We start from the raw sequence: 17,556 nt of genomic DNA, 5'->3' as shown, positions 1-17,556 counted from the left end.
TCCACCACCAGACCCCTTCATTTTTGCTCCATCTTTGCCTGCCAACATGGCGGTTTATAGACACCGAGTCATGTGACGTCCAGGGCTCTATATAAACTTTCACACAATGATACATCACAGCATTAATATTTTTTTTGCTTTCTCTGTTAATCACAATGACGTTTGCTTCATAAAGCGAACTGAACCTGGATTCCTGTATGGAACAGCTCAGAAATGTGGACTGTTACACCCTCACTTTTTACATGTTCACACACTGAAGCATCAGGAGGGACTCATCAAAAGTCATCATCAAAGATCTGCGTTAAGAACATGAATTGATTTAAATTGGCTAGCAACTCTGCTAGCTTTGATTTAAATTCTACACAAAGTAACTGAACCTGTAGTTTAGCAAAGGTTGACATACATTCAGAGTTAATGGGCAGCGGCCCTGTTGATGCCTCCACCCAGATCACAACCATCATCCATCGCTCCTTATCACGATGCTTGTTTGTTTTTAGAATGAACTTAATAGTTTGGTTTGTGACTGAAGTGAGTTTTGCTGTGTTTCCATCATGGTACGGTCCGGTTTAACAGCACCTGTACTTGGTCAGCTGAGTGTGGGCCGCGTCCGATGGCGGCATAGCATGACGTTTTTTGTGTCACCCAGTCAGCTGACTGTTTGGGCGACACGCTGTACCATTTTTCCCATAGGAAGGGTGCCAAAGAATGGAAGTGTCAGGCCTGGTTATATTATATTTATTATATATGTACTTTTTGGGAACACACACACACAAAAAAAGTACCATACTGCTCCGAACCGTTCCACTCGGTGGAAACACGGCTTGTGATGTGGTGCGTGTAGAGAGAACTGCGTATGCTGTCTTACCCTCTGCGTCCTGCAGGGGGCATCAGAGGAAGCAGCACCCAAGAAGGACAAAGTGGAGAAGGGCAACGAGAACTACCAGAAAGTGAAAGAGGTGAGAGTCTGACGTGTTTTTTTCTGTCTGTGTTGATCGGGTTTCTGTCTCTGCCGGGGGTTTTTCCAATGGCCATGTATGTGGGTGTTCTCTTCAGCGATGGTGGCTTTTAAAAAAGTTATTCCCCCAATAACAGCGGCAACAAATGGAAATGAAGAGAAAAAGATAACGAATGATCGGTAAAAACATAAACCAGCTCCTTGACTTCTGGTCAGTTGTCGCTAAGAGGAGCAACAATTGAAAATGTTGACATTGTCTTTCAGTAGTTGTTTGAGTTCAATGAAAAATTACATTACAGCGTTTAATTATTCATCGCAAAATACTCTTGGTGACTTCTTCATACCCCCAACTGTAGACTAACAGGCTGGTTTATTAAAAACCAGGACGTCCACCAAAGAGGTTATGTTTTCATGGGGATGGCTTTATCTGTCCTTCTGTTTGCAACTTCCTGTCTACAGGATAAGGATCCGCCCACTGATGACATCACAAAAAATAAAAAATTCTCAAGAAACCCCTTTTTCTTATGAATGGGCAAAACTGTAAAATAATATCTCTGTCAAATGTCATGGGATTTGAATTAAATCTGGTATATGTGTTCACGACCAAACATTCTACCATCCAGATCGGATCCAGATTACAGATTTGGTGGCCATTTTAAATTGTAACATGGTTCAGTCCCATTGAAAAAGTTCAGAAGTTAACAGATAAGGATAATTTTGTCATGTTTATGTAAGATTAGAGTAGATTACACTTTATAGATGCCACACAGGGTCAGGAGCAGGCAAACTACTACAATAGGATATTAATGCACTAAATTGCACTGTAAAACCATGAGTTTGTAGCATCAGAAGTACGTTGTTGTTTTTTTTGATGAGTCATAGAAAGTGATTTATCCACTTTATAACTGATGTGTCTTGATGTCTTGATGTGTCAATGTCTTAGAATTAGAATATTTAGATTAGATTAGAATATCCCATGAGAGAAGTGTGACGCACCACACCAGAAATGCTGTCATGGCATTTTTCTGCCATAGGGAGGCATCACAATCCCAGGGTTTAGTTAGCTGTGGCGCAGGAACAGCAGCAGCAGCAGCAGCAGTGGGGGAGGATGGGAGTTGTAGTCTGTTCAATTTTTATTAGCGTTGAGGAGCTGGATTAAAACTATAATATAAAACATAGAACATACATGTATCACAGCATATCATTTATAACTACATTTATTAAATATATATATACAAAACTACTTATATAACATGTGTCTCTACATATATGTCTGTCCTCTGTGTTTGTGTGTGTGTGTCCTCAGATCCTGGAGAGACTAAATAAAATGTGTAGCAGTGGAGTTTGGAAGAAGCAGCAGAGGTTGTTGAAGAACATGGGAGCTCATAAAGTCATGTTAGACCTGCTGCAGGTGTCCTACGACAAGGTGAGCCCACCAAAATAAAAGCAACACACTCACTGATTACTACCAAAATAAAAGCTCCTGACTCACTGATTACTACCAAAATAAAAGCTCCTGATCCTATAATTACTGCCAAAATAAAAGCACCACACTCACTGATTGCTTTCTCTCTGTCTGTGTGTCTGTGTGTGTGTGTGTGTGTGTGTGAACGCAGAATGATGTGAAGATGCAGGAGATCATCAGGTACACTCACCTGTTTCTGCAGAAGTTCTGTATGGGGAACCAGGAGAACCAAGCTCTGCTGCACAAGAACCTCAACCTGTTCCTCACCCCCGGGGTACGATCGACAATCTCTGTATTGATTTAGGACTGATCAAGTTCAAACCTGTCACCGGCTGTTTTGGATCAGTTGAGTTAAAGAATAATATACGATTGAAACCACTTCCTTTTCAACAGTTTCTAAGATGGCAGCTGCTGAGTCAACGATGCTGAAATCATTTACATTAAATGATCTGTTTGTTTTATTCTCAAAGGTCACTGTGACAACACCAAACACAGCTACAAAGGAGTTGGTGCCATATTTTGTGCTTGCGATAAAAACAACAGCGTGAGACTTTGCTTCTGTGTGTTTTGCAGCTGCTGGAGGCGGAGACTGTGCAGCACATCTTCAGCAACAACTACCAGCTGTGCAGCGAGATCTCCGAGAGTGTCCTGCAGCACTTCGTCCACTGCCTGGCCACGCACGGGCGCCACGTCCAGTACCTCAACTTCCTGCACACCATCATCAAGGCCGAGGGCAAGTACGTGAAGAAGTGTCAGGACATGATCATGACGGAGGTGAGGACACGCGTGACGTGCACAGTTCTCTGTGTGTTTGCGCTCCGCACTGACGTTCTCTCTTTCCGCACAGCTGACCAACGCCGGCGAGGACGTTGTCGTCTTCTACAACGACAAGGCGTCATTCAACGTCATGCTGGAGCTGATGGCGGAGAGCAGGGAGGGCGTGGCAGAGAACAGCCCGCTCAGGTAACCGTGGCAACAACACACGTCATACATACTGAATGATATCTTTGTATATAAACAGAACGCAGTGCAGTGTTGTGATGTCATCAACATGGCGGCCACTCTGCAGGTATCACATCTCTCTGGTGGAGCTGCTGGCGGCGTGCGCCGAGGGCAAGAACGTCTACACCGAGATCAAGTGCACGTCGCTGCTGCCGCTGGAGGACGTGGTCAGAGTGGTGACGCACGAGGACTGCATCACCGAGGTGAGGGGGTGTGGTTTATAGTTAGAACAACAAAAATAAAGAATGAGCAGCAGCTCAGGATGAGGGAGAATGGAGGGAGAGGACAGGTGAACGACAAGGACAGGTGAATGACGAGGACAGGTGAACGACAAGGACAGGTGAATGACGAGGGCGGGTGAACGAAGAGGACGCGGGTGAATGACGAGGACTGGTGAATGACGAGGACAGGTGAATGACGAGGACGGGTGAATGACGAGGACAGGTGAATTGTCAAATGTAATAATAATATTTTGTGTCTCCAGGTGAAAATCGCGTATGTGAACTTTGTGAATCACTGCTACGTGGACACGGAGGTGGAGATGAAGGAGATCTACACGTCCAATCACATCTGGAATCTGTTTGAAGATTTCACCGTGGACATGGCGAGGGTAACGGCATCAGCGTGTATGTGTGTATGGGCGTTTTATAGTGACGTGACGCTGAGCTTTTTTTTATTTTTCTCGTCCACAGGTTTGTAGCAAACGTGAAAAGCGTCTCTCTGATCCCGTTTTAGAGAAATACATCATCAACGTGGTCTTTGACACCATCAACGCCTTCTTCAGCTCACCATTCTCTGAGAACAGCACATCACTGCAGGTCAGGACCATGTGACCATGCTTTGTTTTATGTATTTATTTTAGTTTGTGTTTCCTTTTGTTTTCATTTAGCTTTTTTTTTGGTATTTTCACTCATTTACAAACTGGCACTTGCCACTATGACCAACAGAGGGTGCCAGAGGCTGTCATCTCTGATTGCCTTCTTTATTTATTTTTAGATGAATATGAGTTGAATAGACTCTTGTTTGTGTCCTTCAGACTCATCACACCATCGTCACTCACCTGCTCCAGTCGTCTGTGCGTCTCCTAGACTGTCCATGGCTGCAGCAGCAGCACAGAGGACTGGTGGAGACCTGCATCAAGACCCTCGCCATGACAGGTAACTCACTCACTCACTCACTCCCTCTCTCACTCACTCACTCACTCATTCACTCTCTCTCTGTGTGGCTAGCTAAGAGTCGCTCTATCGCACTGCCTCTGGACCTGGAGTCTCAGATCAGTTCCATGTTGTCCAGTTCTGCTCTCAACTCTCTGACGCGTTCTCATCCCAACTACAAATCCTCGTCGCGCTCGTCTCGACCCATCGCTCCCAGCAACCCGTGGGATTATAAGAACATCATTGAGAAGCTGCAGGTAACGACAACAACACAAACACATGCACAACTTTCCAGTCCGGAGGAGCTTTTCCATTAATTTGTCATTCCAAAAGTCTCCTCGCTCTAGTCTGATCCCACCATGTCAGATTAAAATCTAACTTTTAACATGCACGTAAACAAAAAAAAATTCAAACAAACTCCGCCCACATCAGGACATCATCAACACCCTGGAGGAACGTCTGAAGCCGCTGGTCAACGCAGAGCTGTCTGTGCTGGTGGACGTTCTCCATCAACCCGAGCTGCTGTTTCTGGAAGGAACCGACCCCCGACAACGCTGCGAGTCTGGAGGATTCATCTCTAAGTAGGTTCTCAGAGTCCAGAACATAATCCAGCATCAACACAGAGAGTGGAGCATGATGGGAAAATATCTGTGTGTGTGTTCAGGCTGATCCTGCACACCAAGGCTCTGATGTTGGCAGAAGAAAAATTGTGTATCAAAGTTCTGAAGACACTGCAGGAGATGCTGATCAGGACTCTGGACTTTGATGAAAAGGTCAGTTAGTGATTCAGTTTTAATCCAGCATTCTGGGTTTAATCCCAATGCTAAAAAAGATAAAATAATCCATGTTCCTGGATTATTGCAGGGAATCTCACTGAGGAAAGTTCTACTGCAGAACTACCTGTTTCCAAACAAGAAGAACAACCCGAAGAACGACCTGGCCGAACTCGGAGCTGCAGGTACACAAATGCGCACACACACACACACACACTCACACACACAGTGTGGAATCCTAACAAGTGCGTGTGTGTGTATCAGGTGGAGAGCAGGAGCGGGACTGGGCTGTCGTGGCAACGGTTCAGTGTCGCCTGGACAGAGAAGGAGGAACAAAGCTTTTCTCTGATCTGGTGATGAGCACAAAGAACGACAAGATCTTCCTGGAGAGCATCCAGCTGGCCATCTGTCTGCTGGAGGGAGGGAACACGGAGATACAGGTGTGTGTGTGTTCCTCACACACACCTCAAATGCTGAGCAAGTTTATGCAGAAAAAAACAGATGAAAAGACATGTTTTTGGAGTTGGACATTTTTGTTTTTTACTAGATTTAAGAGGGTACTAAATTACCCACAAAAACTAATAATGCATCAAAGTCAATACTTTGGCTAATATTCAAAACTGACTTCTAAAACATTTGTTAGATGGAAAATAACTTGTGTTTTTGGAGTGGACATTTTTGTCCTTAATGACATAAGAGGGTTGTAAATTAAACTGAAGGCACCTTGATTATGTGATTAATCCCACCCACACATATCTGATTGGATGGTTGTTTTCTGTGACCAGGGATTGGCTGATTGGTTCCCGTAGTTTCGACACAAACGTAATTGTTTTCCAGATCTTTCCGCGCTTGTTTACTGACTTTGACCTTCTCGCGCAGAACTCCTTTTTTAAACTGATGATGGGCGACAACAAGTCGGAGAAGTTCTTCAAGGTTCTTCACGACCGGATGAAAGAAGCTCAGAACGACATTAAAGCCACAGTTTCCGTCAACGTCGGTGAGATGACGCACAAGGCGAACGAGAAGGAGCTGGAGAGCGGTGAGTGTTAGCATGTTTACGTTTAAATCTGTGGGTGGAGCTCTAAAGAGTGAAGAGGAACTGAAACTTGGCGGGGCTTCCTGTTTTTCTGAAGGTGACTCAGCATCATTAGTACTTCCTGGTTCAGGAGGTCACCCACTACTGGGTCAGTCCGTGGCTCAGGGGGCAGCGGCTCTGCCGGCTCAGTCGGCGGCGGCGGAACAGAAGGAGGTGGAGACAGAGATGGGACCAGCTGTGACCATCATGAAGCCCATCCTCAGGTTCCTGCAGCTGCTCTGTGAAAACCACAACCTGGACCTGCAGGTAGCATCTGCTGTCAGCTAACCCTAACCCTGAGTCACTGCTCAGTGGATGGATGGCTGGTTGAATGAGTAGATGATTGGATGATGGATGAGTTGGAACAATGTTTGGTGAATGGTTGAATAGGTAGATGATAGGTAAATGGGTGAGTAGAGCGATGGATTGATGGGTGGATGGATGAGTTGGAAGGATCGTTTGTCAGTTGAATGGGTTGATGATCTGTTGTTGGTCGTAGGTGATGATCAAGAGCCTTGTGTTTGTTTCCAGAACTTCCTCCGATGTCAGAACAACAAGACCAACTACAACCTGGTGTGTGAGACGCTGCAGTTCCTGGACATCATGTGTGGAAGCACCACAGGAGGTCTGGGTCTGCTGGGCCTCTACATCAACGAATCCAATGTCTACCTCATCATCCAGACGCTGGAGACACTCACAGAGTACTGCCAGGGCCCGTGTCAGGAGAACCAGGTACACACATGCACGCCGTCGACCGGGGGTAGGAGCCTCCGCCACTGTCCACTGTCATTAACCCCTGTGATTGTGTGTGTCATGCAGACATGTATTGTGACCCATGAGTCCAACGGCATCGACATCATCACAGCTCTGATCCTGAACGACATCAGTCCACTCTGTAATTACAGCATGGAGATGGTTCTGCAACTGAAGGTCAGTCAGTGATTTAATATTTGTCGTCATGTTTGTCGCGTCCACACGTGTTTGACCTGTTTCTTTCTGGTTGCCAGGATAATGCCTCCAAGCTGCTATTGGCTCTAATGGAGAGTCGCCATGACAGCGAGAATGCAGAGAGGATCCTTTTCAACCTCCGACCTCGAGAGCTGGTCAGAGCTTCCAACCTTCCTTAAAGTTTTGTATTTTTTCCCTGTTTTATGTCTTCTTCATATCAAAGTGTGTGTGTGTGTGTAGATGGAGGTGATAAAGAAGGCCTACCATCAGGACAGTGAGTGTGAGGGATCAGAAGTTTCACCTCGAGACGTTGGACACAACATCTACATTCTGGCTCAACAGGTAACAGATCATGAGCTGCTCACTGCTGCCACCTTTGTTTTATCTATGAAGCTACAGTGTTGCCTGTCGTGTCTTTGTGACACTTTGTTTTTGTGTTTTTTCCCCCGTGTGTTTGGCGTCAGTTGGCACGACACAACAAAGTCCTGCAGAACCTCCTGAAATCACAGAAGAAGAGTAAAGAGGGAGAGGAGGGAATCTCGTCCATGGTAAACATCCAACCCACCATCCATTCATCCAACCCATCATCCATTCATCCAACCAACCATGCATTCATCTTACCATTCATCCATCTATGCAACTATCCATTCATTCATCATCCAGTGACCCAACAAACCAACCATCCAGTTGTGTGTAACTGTTAATGTGTGTATGTGTGTGTGTTTCCAGTTGAACCTCAACAATCGTCCTCTGTCTCAGATGTTAAAGTCCACAGCTCCAGCTGTTGTTGTTGAACAGGATCCTCTGGAGTTCTACGAACAGCTGACCGCCCAGATAGAGGTACTGCTAATGCTAATGGTAACACCAGTAACTCTACGATTACCTGTTACCGCTCAGACAGAGGTAATGCTAATGCTAACGCTAACACCAGTAACTCTACGACCAGTGTTGGGCATCTTACTTTAAAAAAGTAATTAGTTATAGTTACAAATTACTTCTCCCAAAAAGTAATTGAGTTGGTAACCACATTGTAAAAGTAATTAGCTACTCAGCAAAGTAACTGACTTTATTTTTTATGTTCTATAATGCTATTACATTCTATAACATCCTATATGTCAAAGATGTTTATAATACCTGAATGAAGAATAAAAACCCTATGTACAGTATTTTAGAACATTTGGTATTTATTTGAACTTTGAATTGAGGGGCACAATTGACACACAAATGTAAATTTGGGTAAAGAGAAACAAAGGAAAAATTTGGTCTTTCAGTAGTGCAAATCTCTGTATCTGTATACTATTGCACAATAAACAGGGCACTATCCAACTCTTAAATATTCAGTAAAGTAACAAAATTAGCATGGGTAGGATCAACTACATACCTTGCTATCATCCTGTTCAACTTGGCCCTTGTCACCTGTTGCTGATCCGAAAAATCATGCTTGGCTTGTTTTAATGGAGTGGCTCAGTCTCCTTCACTGGAGCTCACGCCAACTGCATCTGGGCTTTGGGTCAGATTAGCAGCGGCAGCAGCAATAAGTGGCGTGTTTGCGTGTGTTGCTGTGAGGTGCTTCATTAAGTTAGAGTTGCTCGAGGTTGATGTGGACAAACTCCTTTTCCCCGGGAAGTGTGCACATTACATATACATTCTTTACTTTTACCTCGGTAAGTGAGACAGTGTGAGCAGGGCACCTGTCCACCCAGCCAATCATCATCACATTTGCAACGGTGTCGTCGTCAATCATCTCCACCCCTGCTCTCTCCCGGCAGCTGATGTGTGGCTGTCAGATAGCCCGACACTGCTGCGCTTCATTCAACCTAATTTTAACACAAGTAACACGCCACGGCGTTGCAGCGATAGGAAAAGTAATTAATTAGATTACCCCGTTACTGAAAAAATAACGCCGTTAGTACTGCCGTTATACTTAAACGCCGTTACTCCCAACACTGTCTATGATTACCTGTTACCACTCAGACAGAGGTACTGTTAATGCTAATCGCACCCAATGCTAATGTCTAATCTTAAAAGTCAGCTTCATCGTGACCTCGTGAGTGCAGGTGGTTTCCTTGTTTCAAGCTTTAGTTTAACATTAGCAGTTAGCATTGTTAGCTGATGGGCTCAGTGTGTGTGTGTGTGTGTAGATTGTTCGTGAAGATCGCAGCATGGAGCAGATCGTGTTTCCTGTTCATCCCATCTGCGAATTTCTGACAGAGGAGTCAAAGTGCAGAGTCTTCAACACCACGGAGCAGGACGAGCAGGGGTCAAAGGTCACGCACTTCTTTGAGCAAACCTCCTTCCTGCACGGAGAGATGGAGTGGCAGAAGAAGCTGAGGAGTGAGCGCACGCAACAACACAAACTACAGCACAACCTACAACAACACACACTATAACAACACAACCTACAATGACACAAACTACAACAACACAACCTACAACAACACAAACTACAACAACACAACCTACAACAACACAAACTACAACAACACACCTACAACAACACCACACAACCACAACACTAACAGCAGCAGCTGCACAACAACACAAACTACAACAACACAACCTGCAACAACACAAACTACAACAACACAACCTGCAACACCACAAACTACAACAGCAACACAAACTACAACAACACAACGTACAACACAAATTACAACATAACCTACAACGTGTGCGTGTGTGTGTGTGTCTGTCTGTCTGTGTGTGTGTGTGTGTGTGTCAGGTATGCCAGTGTTGTACTGGTTCTCCAGGAGAATGACTCTGTGGGGAACCATCTCCTTCAAACTCGCCGTCTTCATCAACCTCATCATCGCCTTCTTCTACCCGTACGCCTCAGGACAAGGTACTGACTTCTACTGCGAATACTGCGAATTCCACTGCACACATGTCTCACTGTGACTCCTCCCCTTGCTCCTCCTCCTCTGTCAGTGGGAGCGATCGACGACTCCCTGCTGCTGATGCTGTTCTGGATCCTGACTGGTCTGTCCGTGTTGGGCTTGTTCTCCCAGCGTTACGGCCTCCAGCCTCTGACCATCGCTCTGATCCTCAGGTCCATTTATCACCTGGGCATCGGAAACACGCTCATCCTGCTGGGAACGCTCAACGTAAGACGACAACAGCGCAACTTCTCTTCATCTCTGTGGTCTTTGTGTTGTCCTGACCGCCTACTGTCGCTCTGTTGTCCTCCAGCTCATCAATAAGGTGGTGTTTGTGGTGAGTTTCGTGGGGAACAACGGGACGTTTATCATGGGTTACAAAGCCATGGTGATGGACGTGGAGTTCCTCTATCATCTGGCCTACGTCCTGACGTCCACACTGGGTCTATTTGTCCACGAGCTCTTCTACAGCATCCTGGTAAACGAGCGCCGCGCGACTTCAACCACACCATTCATGTCAGGAAGCTAACGTGAGCTAATGTGTGTGCGTGTGTGCGTGTGTGCGTGTGTAGCTGTTTGACCTGATCTACCGTGAGGAGACACTGTTTAACGTGATAAAGAGTGTGACTCGTAACGGTCGCTCCATCCTGCTGACGGCGCTGCTCGCGCTCATCCTCGTCTACCTGTTCTCCATTGTCGGGTTCCTCTGCCTGAAGGAGGATTTTATCATGGAGGTCGACCCACTACCACAGCTGACCACAGGTGACCACACACACACAAACACACACACGCAAACAAACGGACTCCAACCTATGCCACAGCTGACCACAGGTGTGTGTGTGTGTGTATGTTGTGTGTGTGTGTGTTCCAGCTCCTCCTCAGAGCGGAGCGTCTCAGGATTTCATGGCCTCGTGTTCTTCAGACGGCGTCAGCTGCACGGCAGAAACCAGCAGCGCCGCTGATGATGAAGGTGAGAGGGGGCGGAGCTAAAACTGCCCAGGTTCACACACTAACAGTTCTTTACATAGAGTATACGTGTGTGTGTGTGTTCCAGAGGAGGAGCCCAACACGGAGCGAGCGTGTGACACTCTGCTCATGTGCATCGTCACGGTGATGAACCACGGTCTGAGGAACGGAGGCGGAGTTGGAGACGTCCTCCGCAAACCATCAAAGAATGTAAGGAGCGGCCACTCTGTTTCCATGGAAACCAATCATCTATCAATGAAGACGATTGACAATTGATATTTCACAAAATAATGGGGCTGTGTGTGTGTGTGTGTGTGTGTGCAGGAGCCTCTGTTTCCAGCACGCGTCGTCTACGATCTTCTCTTCTACTTCATCGTCATCATCATCGTCCTCAACTTGATCTTCGGCGTCATCATCGACACGTTCGCCGACCTGAGGAGCGAGAAGCAGAAGAAGGAGGAGGTTCTGAAGACCACGTGTTTCATCTGCTGTGAGTAGACACATGGCAGAGGTCAGAGGTCAGAGGTCATGGTTGTTGTCTCTCTCTCTCTGACAAGCGCTCGTGTCGCCGCAGGTCTGGAGCGAGACAAGTTTGACAACAAGACCGTGTCGTTTGAGGAGCACGTGAAACTGGAGCACAACATTTGGAACTACCTGTACTTCATCGTCCTGCTGCGCGAGAAGAACAAGACGGACTACACCGGACCAGAGAGCTACGTCGCCCAGATGATCAAGGTGACGCACACTTGTACTCGTACATCGCGACTTCCCAGAGAGTTGGAGCGCCCCCTGAAGGTCTCAGTCATCTGCTGCGAGCGTCAGTGAAGTGAAAGCTGTGGTTTTTATGATTAGTCATTAATCATCGTTTTCTCTGGTTTTGTGGAAGTTCTGGTCATGACGTCACTTCCTGTTACAACTTACGAGGCAACTGGAACGAAAGGAATACAGTGCCCCCTGCTGCTGAGAACCAGCCTGATGCTCACTCCACATACCTTCAGAATATGTTCATGTCTCTCCCACACCAAACCAGTGGACATTCAGGAGAACACAGGCTTCAGAGTCTTCCTGGACACGGACCCTTTGTCTGACATGTTTGTTTTTGTTTGTTTTTCTCAGAACAACAACCTGGACTGGTTTCCACGGATGCAGGCGATGTCACTGGTGGTAACCGATGGTGACGGTGAGCAGAACGAGATGAGGATGTTACAGGACAAACTGGCAACGACGATGAAGGTGGTGACCACGCTGACGAGTCAGCTGGCAGAGTTGAAAGAACAGGTAAACACACACACACAATTTGACCTCTGACCCCGCCGCAAACTCAGATCGCTCCCCCTTGTGGCGTCATGAGAGTGGGACAGGAGGAAGTGAACTCCCTCTACTTCCTGTGTGTCCACAGATGACGGAGCAGAGGAAGAGGAGGCAAAGGATGGGCTTCGTGGACGTTCAGGCCGGAGCCAGCGCTGCGCTGCCCCCTAGTGCCGCAGGTGGAAACCACCAGATCTACAAAACATAAAAGACACACACAAAGAGACTGACAGTGACATCACAGAGAACACACGCCCACACAACGCCACAGGGGGGCGCCACAACTGACCAACACATGAAGTAATGTGAGCCTCATATCTCACATCAGAGAGAAATGACATGGATTTAATATCTAATTATAAACAGAGCTTCACAATGTATAGATCTAAATCTCTTTTTTATGTTTCTGTAATAGCTCACACGTCTTTAACCATAATGATGCTTAAATATAATTATTATTGTTATCCATACGTTACAATTTACTGTTTTACAAAAGTTAAATAGTAAAATGTGATTATTTCTTGATGAAGACGTTAAATTATAGTTATTTACTGGTTATATTTGACTCAGTAATTTATAATATGTGTATGTATATATATATATATATATATATATATATACATACACACATATATATGTGGCTCAAATGGTTAAGACCGGTACCCTGTGTGCGAAAGACATCATGGTTGCAATGGTTGCAAGTTCGACTCCACCCCCGGCTGATTGTACTCCATTCCAATGTAAGTCGATTTAGATAAACGCATCTGCTAAATCACATGTAATTAATACATATGTATAGATATAGATATATACATACATACATATAAAAATGTAGGTTCACCCTTTGCCAGTTTGTTGTAAAAGAATCTGACCGGACCAGAACTGTGTTGTCAGGCTCAGACCCTCAGGTGTGACTGTGAGGTCGATATTTTATTATTTTATTATTTTATTTTTTAATGATCTGCAGTGATTTTTCTCTTCAGTCCACATTTGGACCAGATCCTCTTCGGAGGTCTTGGTTCTGGTTCCGTGGGTTCTCCATTCTTCACGAGACTGTAAATACACTTTGTGGCGTGCAGGGGGCAGCGGTGGACACGTGGAGGCTCATGTTTTTGTTCAGTTTCATAGAAAGAAAAGCAATAACTCACTTTTCATTTTTAATAAAGTAGAATAAAGAGAATTTATTATTTCTACAACTTCCTTAAAAATGAAATCCCTTGAACTCAGTCGTGTGTTTTTATTGTTGTTTTATTTTTAAGTGACATCATTATTAGTTAATATTATTATTATTGTTAACATAAAGATTTATTTATGTAATATGTGCTCAGTACAGACACTGGATGATAATGAGCTGCTTCTGTTTTTCATGCTGTGACGAAATAAAACAAATATTTACTTTGAAGAATAAAGTACTTTTGTTTTCATTTGATTTTATTTCACACAAACGTTCAGTTCTTAAAGGTGAAATGCAAAGTTTTTGCTGTTGTTTTCTGCTGGAGATGCTTTTATTATAATATACATGTATATGTTATAGTAAATGTGTCCAAGTAACTAAGAGTAAAGGGTGCCTTGCTCGGGGTTCCCCTGACCCTTGACCTGGCAGGGACTCAACCTGGCAGCTTTCTGAATTATATTTAATTATACGACATTTTATAATTACAAACATATATAGTATAATAAAATAGAATAAGAACGTACACATGAACACTCGCGTCATGTATATAAAGTGTCAGCGTCAGGTGTTTGCTCCCAGAATAGTTTATTGTTCTCGGCTGATTCTGATGTTTGTCTTGTATAATGTTACATTTACTGAACATATACGTGTGTGCGTGTGTGTGTGTGTGTGTGTAGTCTCCAGTAGGATTTTGTAGATTTGTTGTGGAGCCTCAGTGGAATGTGGCCCTGGTTACTGCCCCGACCAATCCCTGTGTGTGTGTGTGTGTGTGTGTGTGTGAGACCTAATGTTACTGTTCAAAGTCATGTGTTAAGAATGTGATCTTCTGATTGGATCAATAATGTCCAGCTGTTTACTGACACGGAGCTGCTGATGATGACTGAACAACAGATGAATCACACACACGCACACACACGCACACGCACACACACACAAACCACTCACTCTCCCACACCAAACCACACAGAGAAAATCAGTGATTTTAGTTCGTGGGGACACAGGAGCTGCTGGTCCTCTGCTGCCTCGTGTGGTCACTTTGTGTCACTAAAGTAAATCCAAATGTAGTTGCATGAGGTACTAACACACAGTCGGCCATTTTGTTCCAGAGACACAAGCATAAAATGGCTGCCAGCTGGGGACACAAATCCTGTGTGCTGTGATGTTAAAATCACTGATTTTGTCTACGAGGTTTGGTGTGTGAGAGTGAGTGCTTTACAAACTTCAGTTTCCAACAGGAAAAGTCTGTCAAACAGTGAGATAAAGTGGAAATGTACCTTTTAAATACAGTGTGGAAGCAGAATATATTTAGATATCTCGTATTAGGCTGTTTTTGCGATGGTTTTCCAACAGGAAACTCAAGTGTTCACTCTCCCACACCAAACCCCATAGAGAAAATCAATGATTTTAACAACACAGCACACAGGATTTGTTGATCCACTGCTGCCTCCATCACTAAGTTTAAATGACTTATTTTGTGAATTCCGCATTTGAAATCTTTCATTTAAAACTTTTTTATGAGACAGTGACCTCACGAGGCAGTAGTAGACCAGCAGCTCCTGTGTCCCCGTCAGCTGAAATCACTGATTTTCTCTACGGACTTTGGTGTGGGAGCGTGACCAGCACTGTGTTTGTCTGTGTGTGTGTGTGTGTGTGTGACAGCAGGGGATTCAGTGGACTTGCTCTTGGCTCCTGTGGCGTCTCACTGTTTTGCTAAAATAACTTTAAGCATTGTTCATTGTTCTGGGATACACTGGGCGTGTGTGTGTGTGTTTGTGTGTCTATTGTTGTGAGGACTGCAGATTTAGACCATGTAAGTGAGGACATTTTGTCCTCAATGCTCCTCAAACTCTTTGTGAGGCTTCAGGACCAGGTTTAGGTTGGTTTTAAAGGGTTAGGCTGAGGCTGCTTTAGGGTGTGTGAGTGTCCTGAGTCTGACAGGAGTAGAAGTACAAGCGTGCGTGCGTGTTGTGTGGTATGACAGGTGGTGTCCTGCTCATATCTCTGGGATTTACATTGTGTTATCATGGCGTTAACACTGAGCACAACTGCTGTGTGTGAATATGAGCGAGTGTATTGTTGTGTGTGTATTTATATCTACAATCAAATCCATTTCCATGAGTTACATTCATTTCTAATTAAGTGACTGAGCTGCTGTTCTGGTGCCGACATCGCTGTAATTAACATTGATAAGTATGATTATTAATATACTTAAAGATCAATAAATATAAAGACATTTAAAGACGAACAAATACACAAATAAATATAGCTAGCTAGTGTCATCTTTTGGCTAAATGTTAGCTGAAAAAACTTTTATGACAGGCGGTCTAATAAATATGTTAAGCACTGTATGTGTATATAAATATATACTGTATGTATAAACACATGTACATATGTATACCTGTTAGCAGATAGTTGTGTTATTAAAGTTGACATCTAATCCGTCCTTCACTTCCTGTTGTTTCCTTGTTTCCGTCGATATTGTCATTTACTTTTATCTTTATTTGCTCTTTCAGTGGGAGTTCTGTAGGGATGACGTTTGATGTCACCATGGCGACAGATTACAGTGAGATGAGTTATCGTCTGCGACCCTCGGAGTGCGCTAACGAGCGACATCGTGTATGTTTTACGACGAGCTCGTCCGCTCAGTGACTGTAACCAAACACAAGTACGTGATAATTGAGTCTCACATTTCTGTCCACACACTGTCATACTAATACTACTGATACTAATACTACTGATACTAGTCATACTAATACTACTGATACAATTGATACTAATACTACTGATACTAATACTACTGATACTAGTACTACTGATACTAGTGATACTAATACTAGTGATACTAATACTAGTGATACTAGTGATACTAATACTACTGATACTAGTTATACTAATACTACTGATACTACTACTACTGATACTAGTACTACTGATACTAGTAATACTAATACCCCTGATACTACTTATACTACTACTGAAACTACTGATACTGATACTAATACTAATACTATTGATACTGATACTTATACTACTAATACAAGTACAGTATTTAAAGAAGGTTCATGCCCTGCTCTTTTAATATACATTTGTTTACACTGATGTGAACATAAATATGTGAACATCATAACAGTGTGTGTGTGTGTGTGTGTGCGTTATTATGGGTGTGTGAGTCACAGTTTAAGCTTTACACTGTTCTCCTGGATTATAGAGAATGAACGGAAGAGACAACTGTCATACACTCTGTGTGTGTGTGTGTGTGTGTGTGTGTGTGTGTGTGTGTGTTGGGATTAAAGGATGATTCTGGTTCAGGTTTAAAACACAGTGAGTCTCTGTTTATAATCTCATTCATATTGTTTGACTAATTTTATTCATTAAACTCATTTATGGTTTTTACAGACGTGACAACAGAAAATAATAAATCAAAAATAACAAGGGGTTAACAATCACTACCAAATAATAATATAAATTATACATAAATAACTTTAATAATTGTGTGCAGCTCGTGGCTAATTTAGATGCTTCCATGGATTAATATTAGCACAATTATACCCTAAGGCTAATTATAGTGTTACATTCATAGGCTAACGTTAGTATGCTAATTATATTAGCAAAACCAGCTTTACTTCCCGGTTTGTGTTAGCTTAGCTTCCTTCGTTACTGTGTGTGTGTGTGTGTGTGTGTGTGTGTTCACAGGTTTGTTTTCACTGATGCTAGTCAGGCCTTTTATGACCGTCCAGCGCTGACTCTCTGACCAGTCAGCTGCGGCGCTGGAGGTCACGTGCTGTGGCGACCTTTACAGAGAGGTTATAAAGTGAAGTGATGCTCTGCCTCTGACTCACTGATCCTCCTCCTCTCTTTTC

At 44.0% G+C, this 17,556-nt stretch overlaps 1 protein-coding gene across 2 annotated transcripts in view; it reads left to right on the top strand.

Moving 5' to 3' along the window:
* itpr3 (inositol 1,4,5-trisphosphate receptor, type 3) overlaps positions 1-13,017 on the top strand; it is a 32,254-nt gene extending 19,237 nt beyond the window's left edge. For both annotated transcript variants that reach the window (XM_044038382.1, XM_044038381.1), the window contains 33 exons: positions 882-956; positions 2,262-2,381; positions 2,572-2,694; positions 2,994-3,194; positions 3,268-3,383; positions 3,490-3,625; positions 3,907-4,032; positions 4,115-4,240; positions 4,459-4,579; positions 4,652-4,833; positions 5,009-5,157; positions 5,241-5,349; positions 5,441-5,534; positions 5,614-5,789; positions 6,229-6,388; positions 6,483-6,691; positions 6,956-7,156; positions 7,244-7,354; positions 7,432-7,527; positions 7,613-7,714; positions 7,837-7,920; positions 8,102-8,212; positions 9,514-9,706; positions 10,095-10,214; positions 10,301-10,476; positions 10,562-10,726; positions 10,821-11,010; positions 11,120-11,218; positions 11,303-11,424; positions 11,539-11,704; positions 11,789-11,949; positions 12,331-12,492; positions 12,614-13,017. In XM_044038382.1, coding sequence (XP_043894317.1) covers positions 882-956; positions 2,262-2,381; positions 2,572-2,694; positions 2,994-3,194; positions 3,268-3,383; positions 3,490-3,625; positions 3,907-4,032; positions 4,115-4,240; positions 4,459-4,579; positions 4,652-4,833; positions 5,009-5,157; positions 5,241-5,349; positions 5,441-5,534; positions 5,614-5,789; positions 6,229-6,388; positions 6,483-6,691; positions 6,956-7,156; positions 7,244-7,354; positions 7,432-7,527; positions 7,613-7,714; positions 7,837-7,920; positions 8,102-8,212; positions 9,514-9,706; positions 10,095-10,214; positions 10,301-10,476; positions 10,562-10,726; positions 10,821-11,010; positions 11,120-11,218; positions 11,303-11,424; positions 11,539-11,704; positions 11,789-11,949; positions 12,331-12,492; positions 12,614-12,730 — 4,599 coding nt within the window. In that variant the 3' untranslated portion in view covers positions 12,731-13,017. The remainder of the gene's footprint in view (positions 1-881; positions 957-2,261; positions 2,382-2,571; positions 2,695-2,993; positions 3,195-3,267; positions 3,384-3,489; positions 3,626-3,906; positions 4,033-4,114; positions 4,241-4,458; positions 4,580-4,651; positions 4,834-5,008; positions 5,158-5,240; positions 5,350-5,440; positions 5,535-5,613; positions 5,790-6,228; positions 6,389-6,482; positions 6,692-6,955; positions 7,157-7,243; positions 7,355-7,431; positions 7,528-7,612; positions 7,715-7,836; positions 7,921-8,101; positions 8,213-9,513; positions 9,707-10,094; positions 10,215-10,300; positions 10,477-10,561; positions 10,727-10,820; positions 11,011-11,119; positions 11,219-11,302; positions 11,425-11,538; positions 11,705-11,788; positions 11,950-12,330; positions 12,493-12,613) is intronic.
* Positions 13,018-17,556: the final 4,539 nt, after the last annotated feature.

This window comes from Solea senegalensis, linkage group LG11 (assembly GCF_019176455.1).
Source record: "Solea senegalensis isolate Sse05_10M linkage group LG11, IFAPA_SoseM_1, whole genome shotgun sequence".
NCBI classification, from domain to species: domain Eukaryota; kingdom Metazoa; phylum Chordata; class Actinopteri; order Pleuronectiformes; family Soleidae; genus Solea; species Solea senegalensis.
Note: the sequence above shows the minus strand (reverse complement) of the source record. Positions and strands in the feature narration are given on the sequence as shown.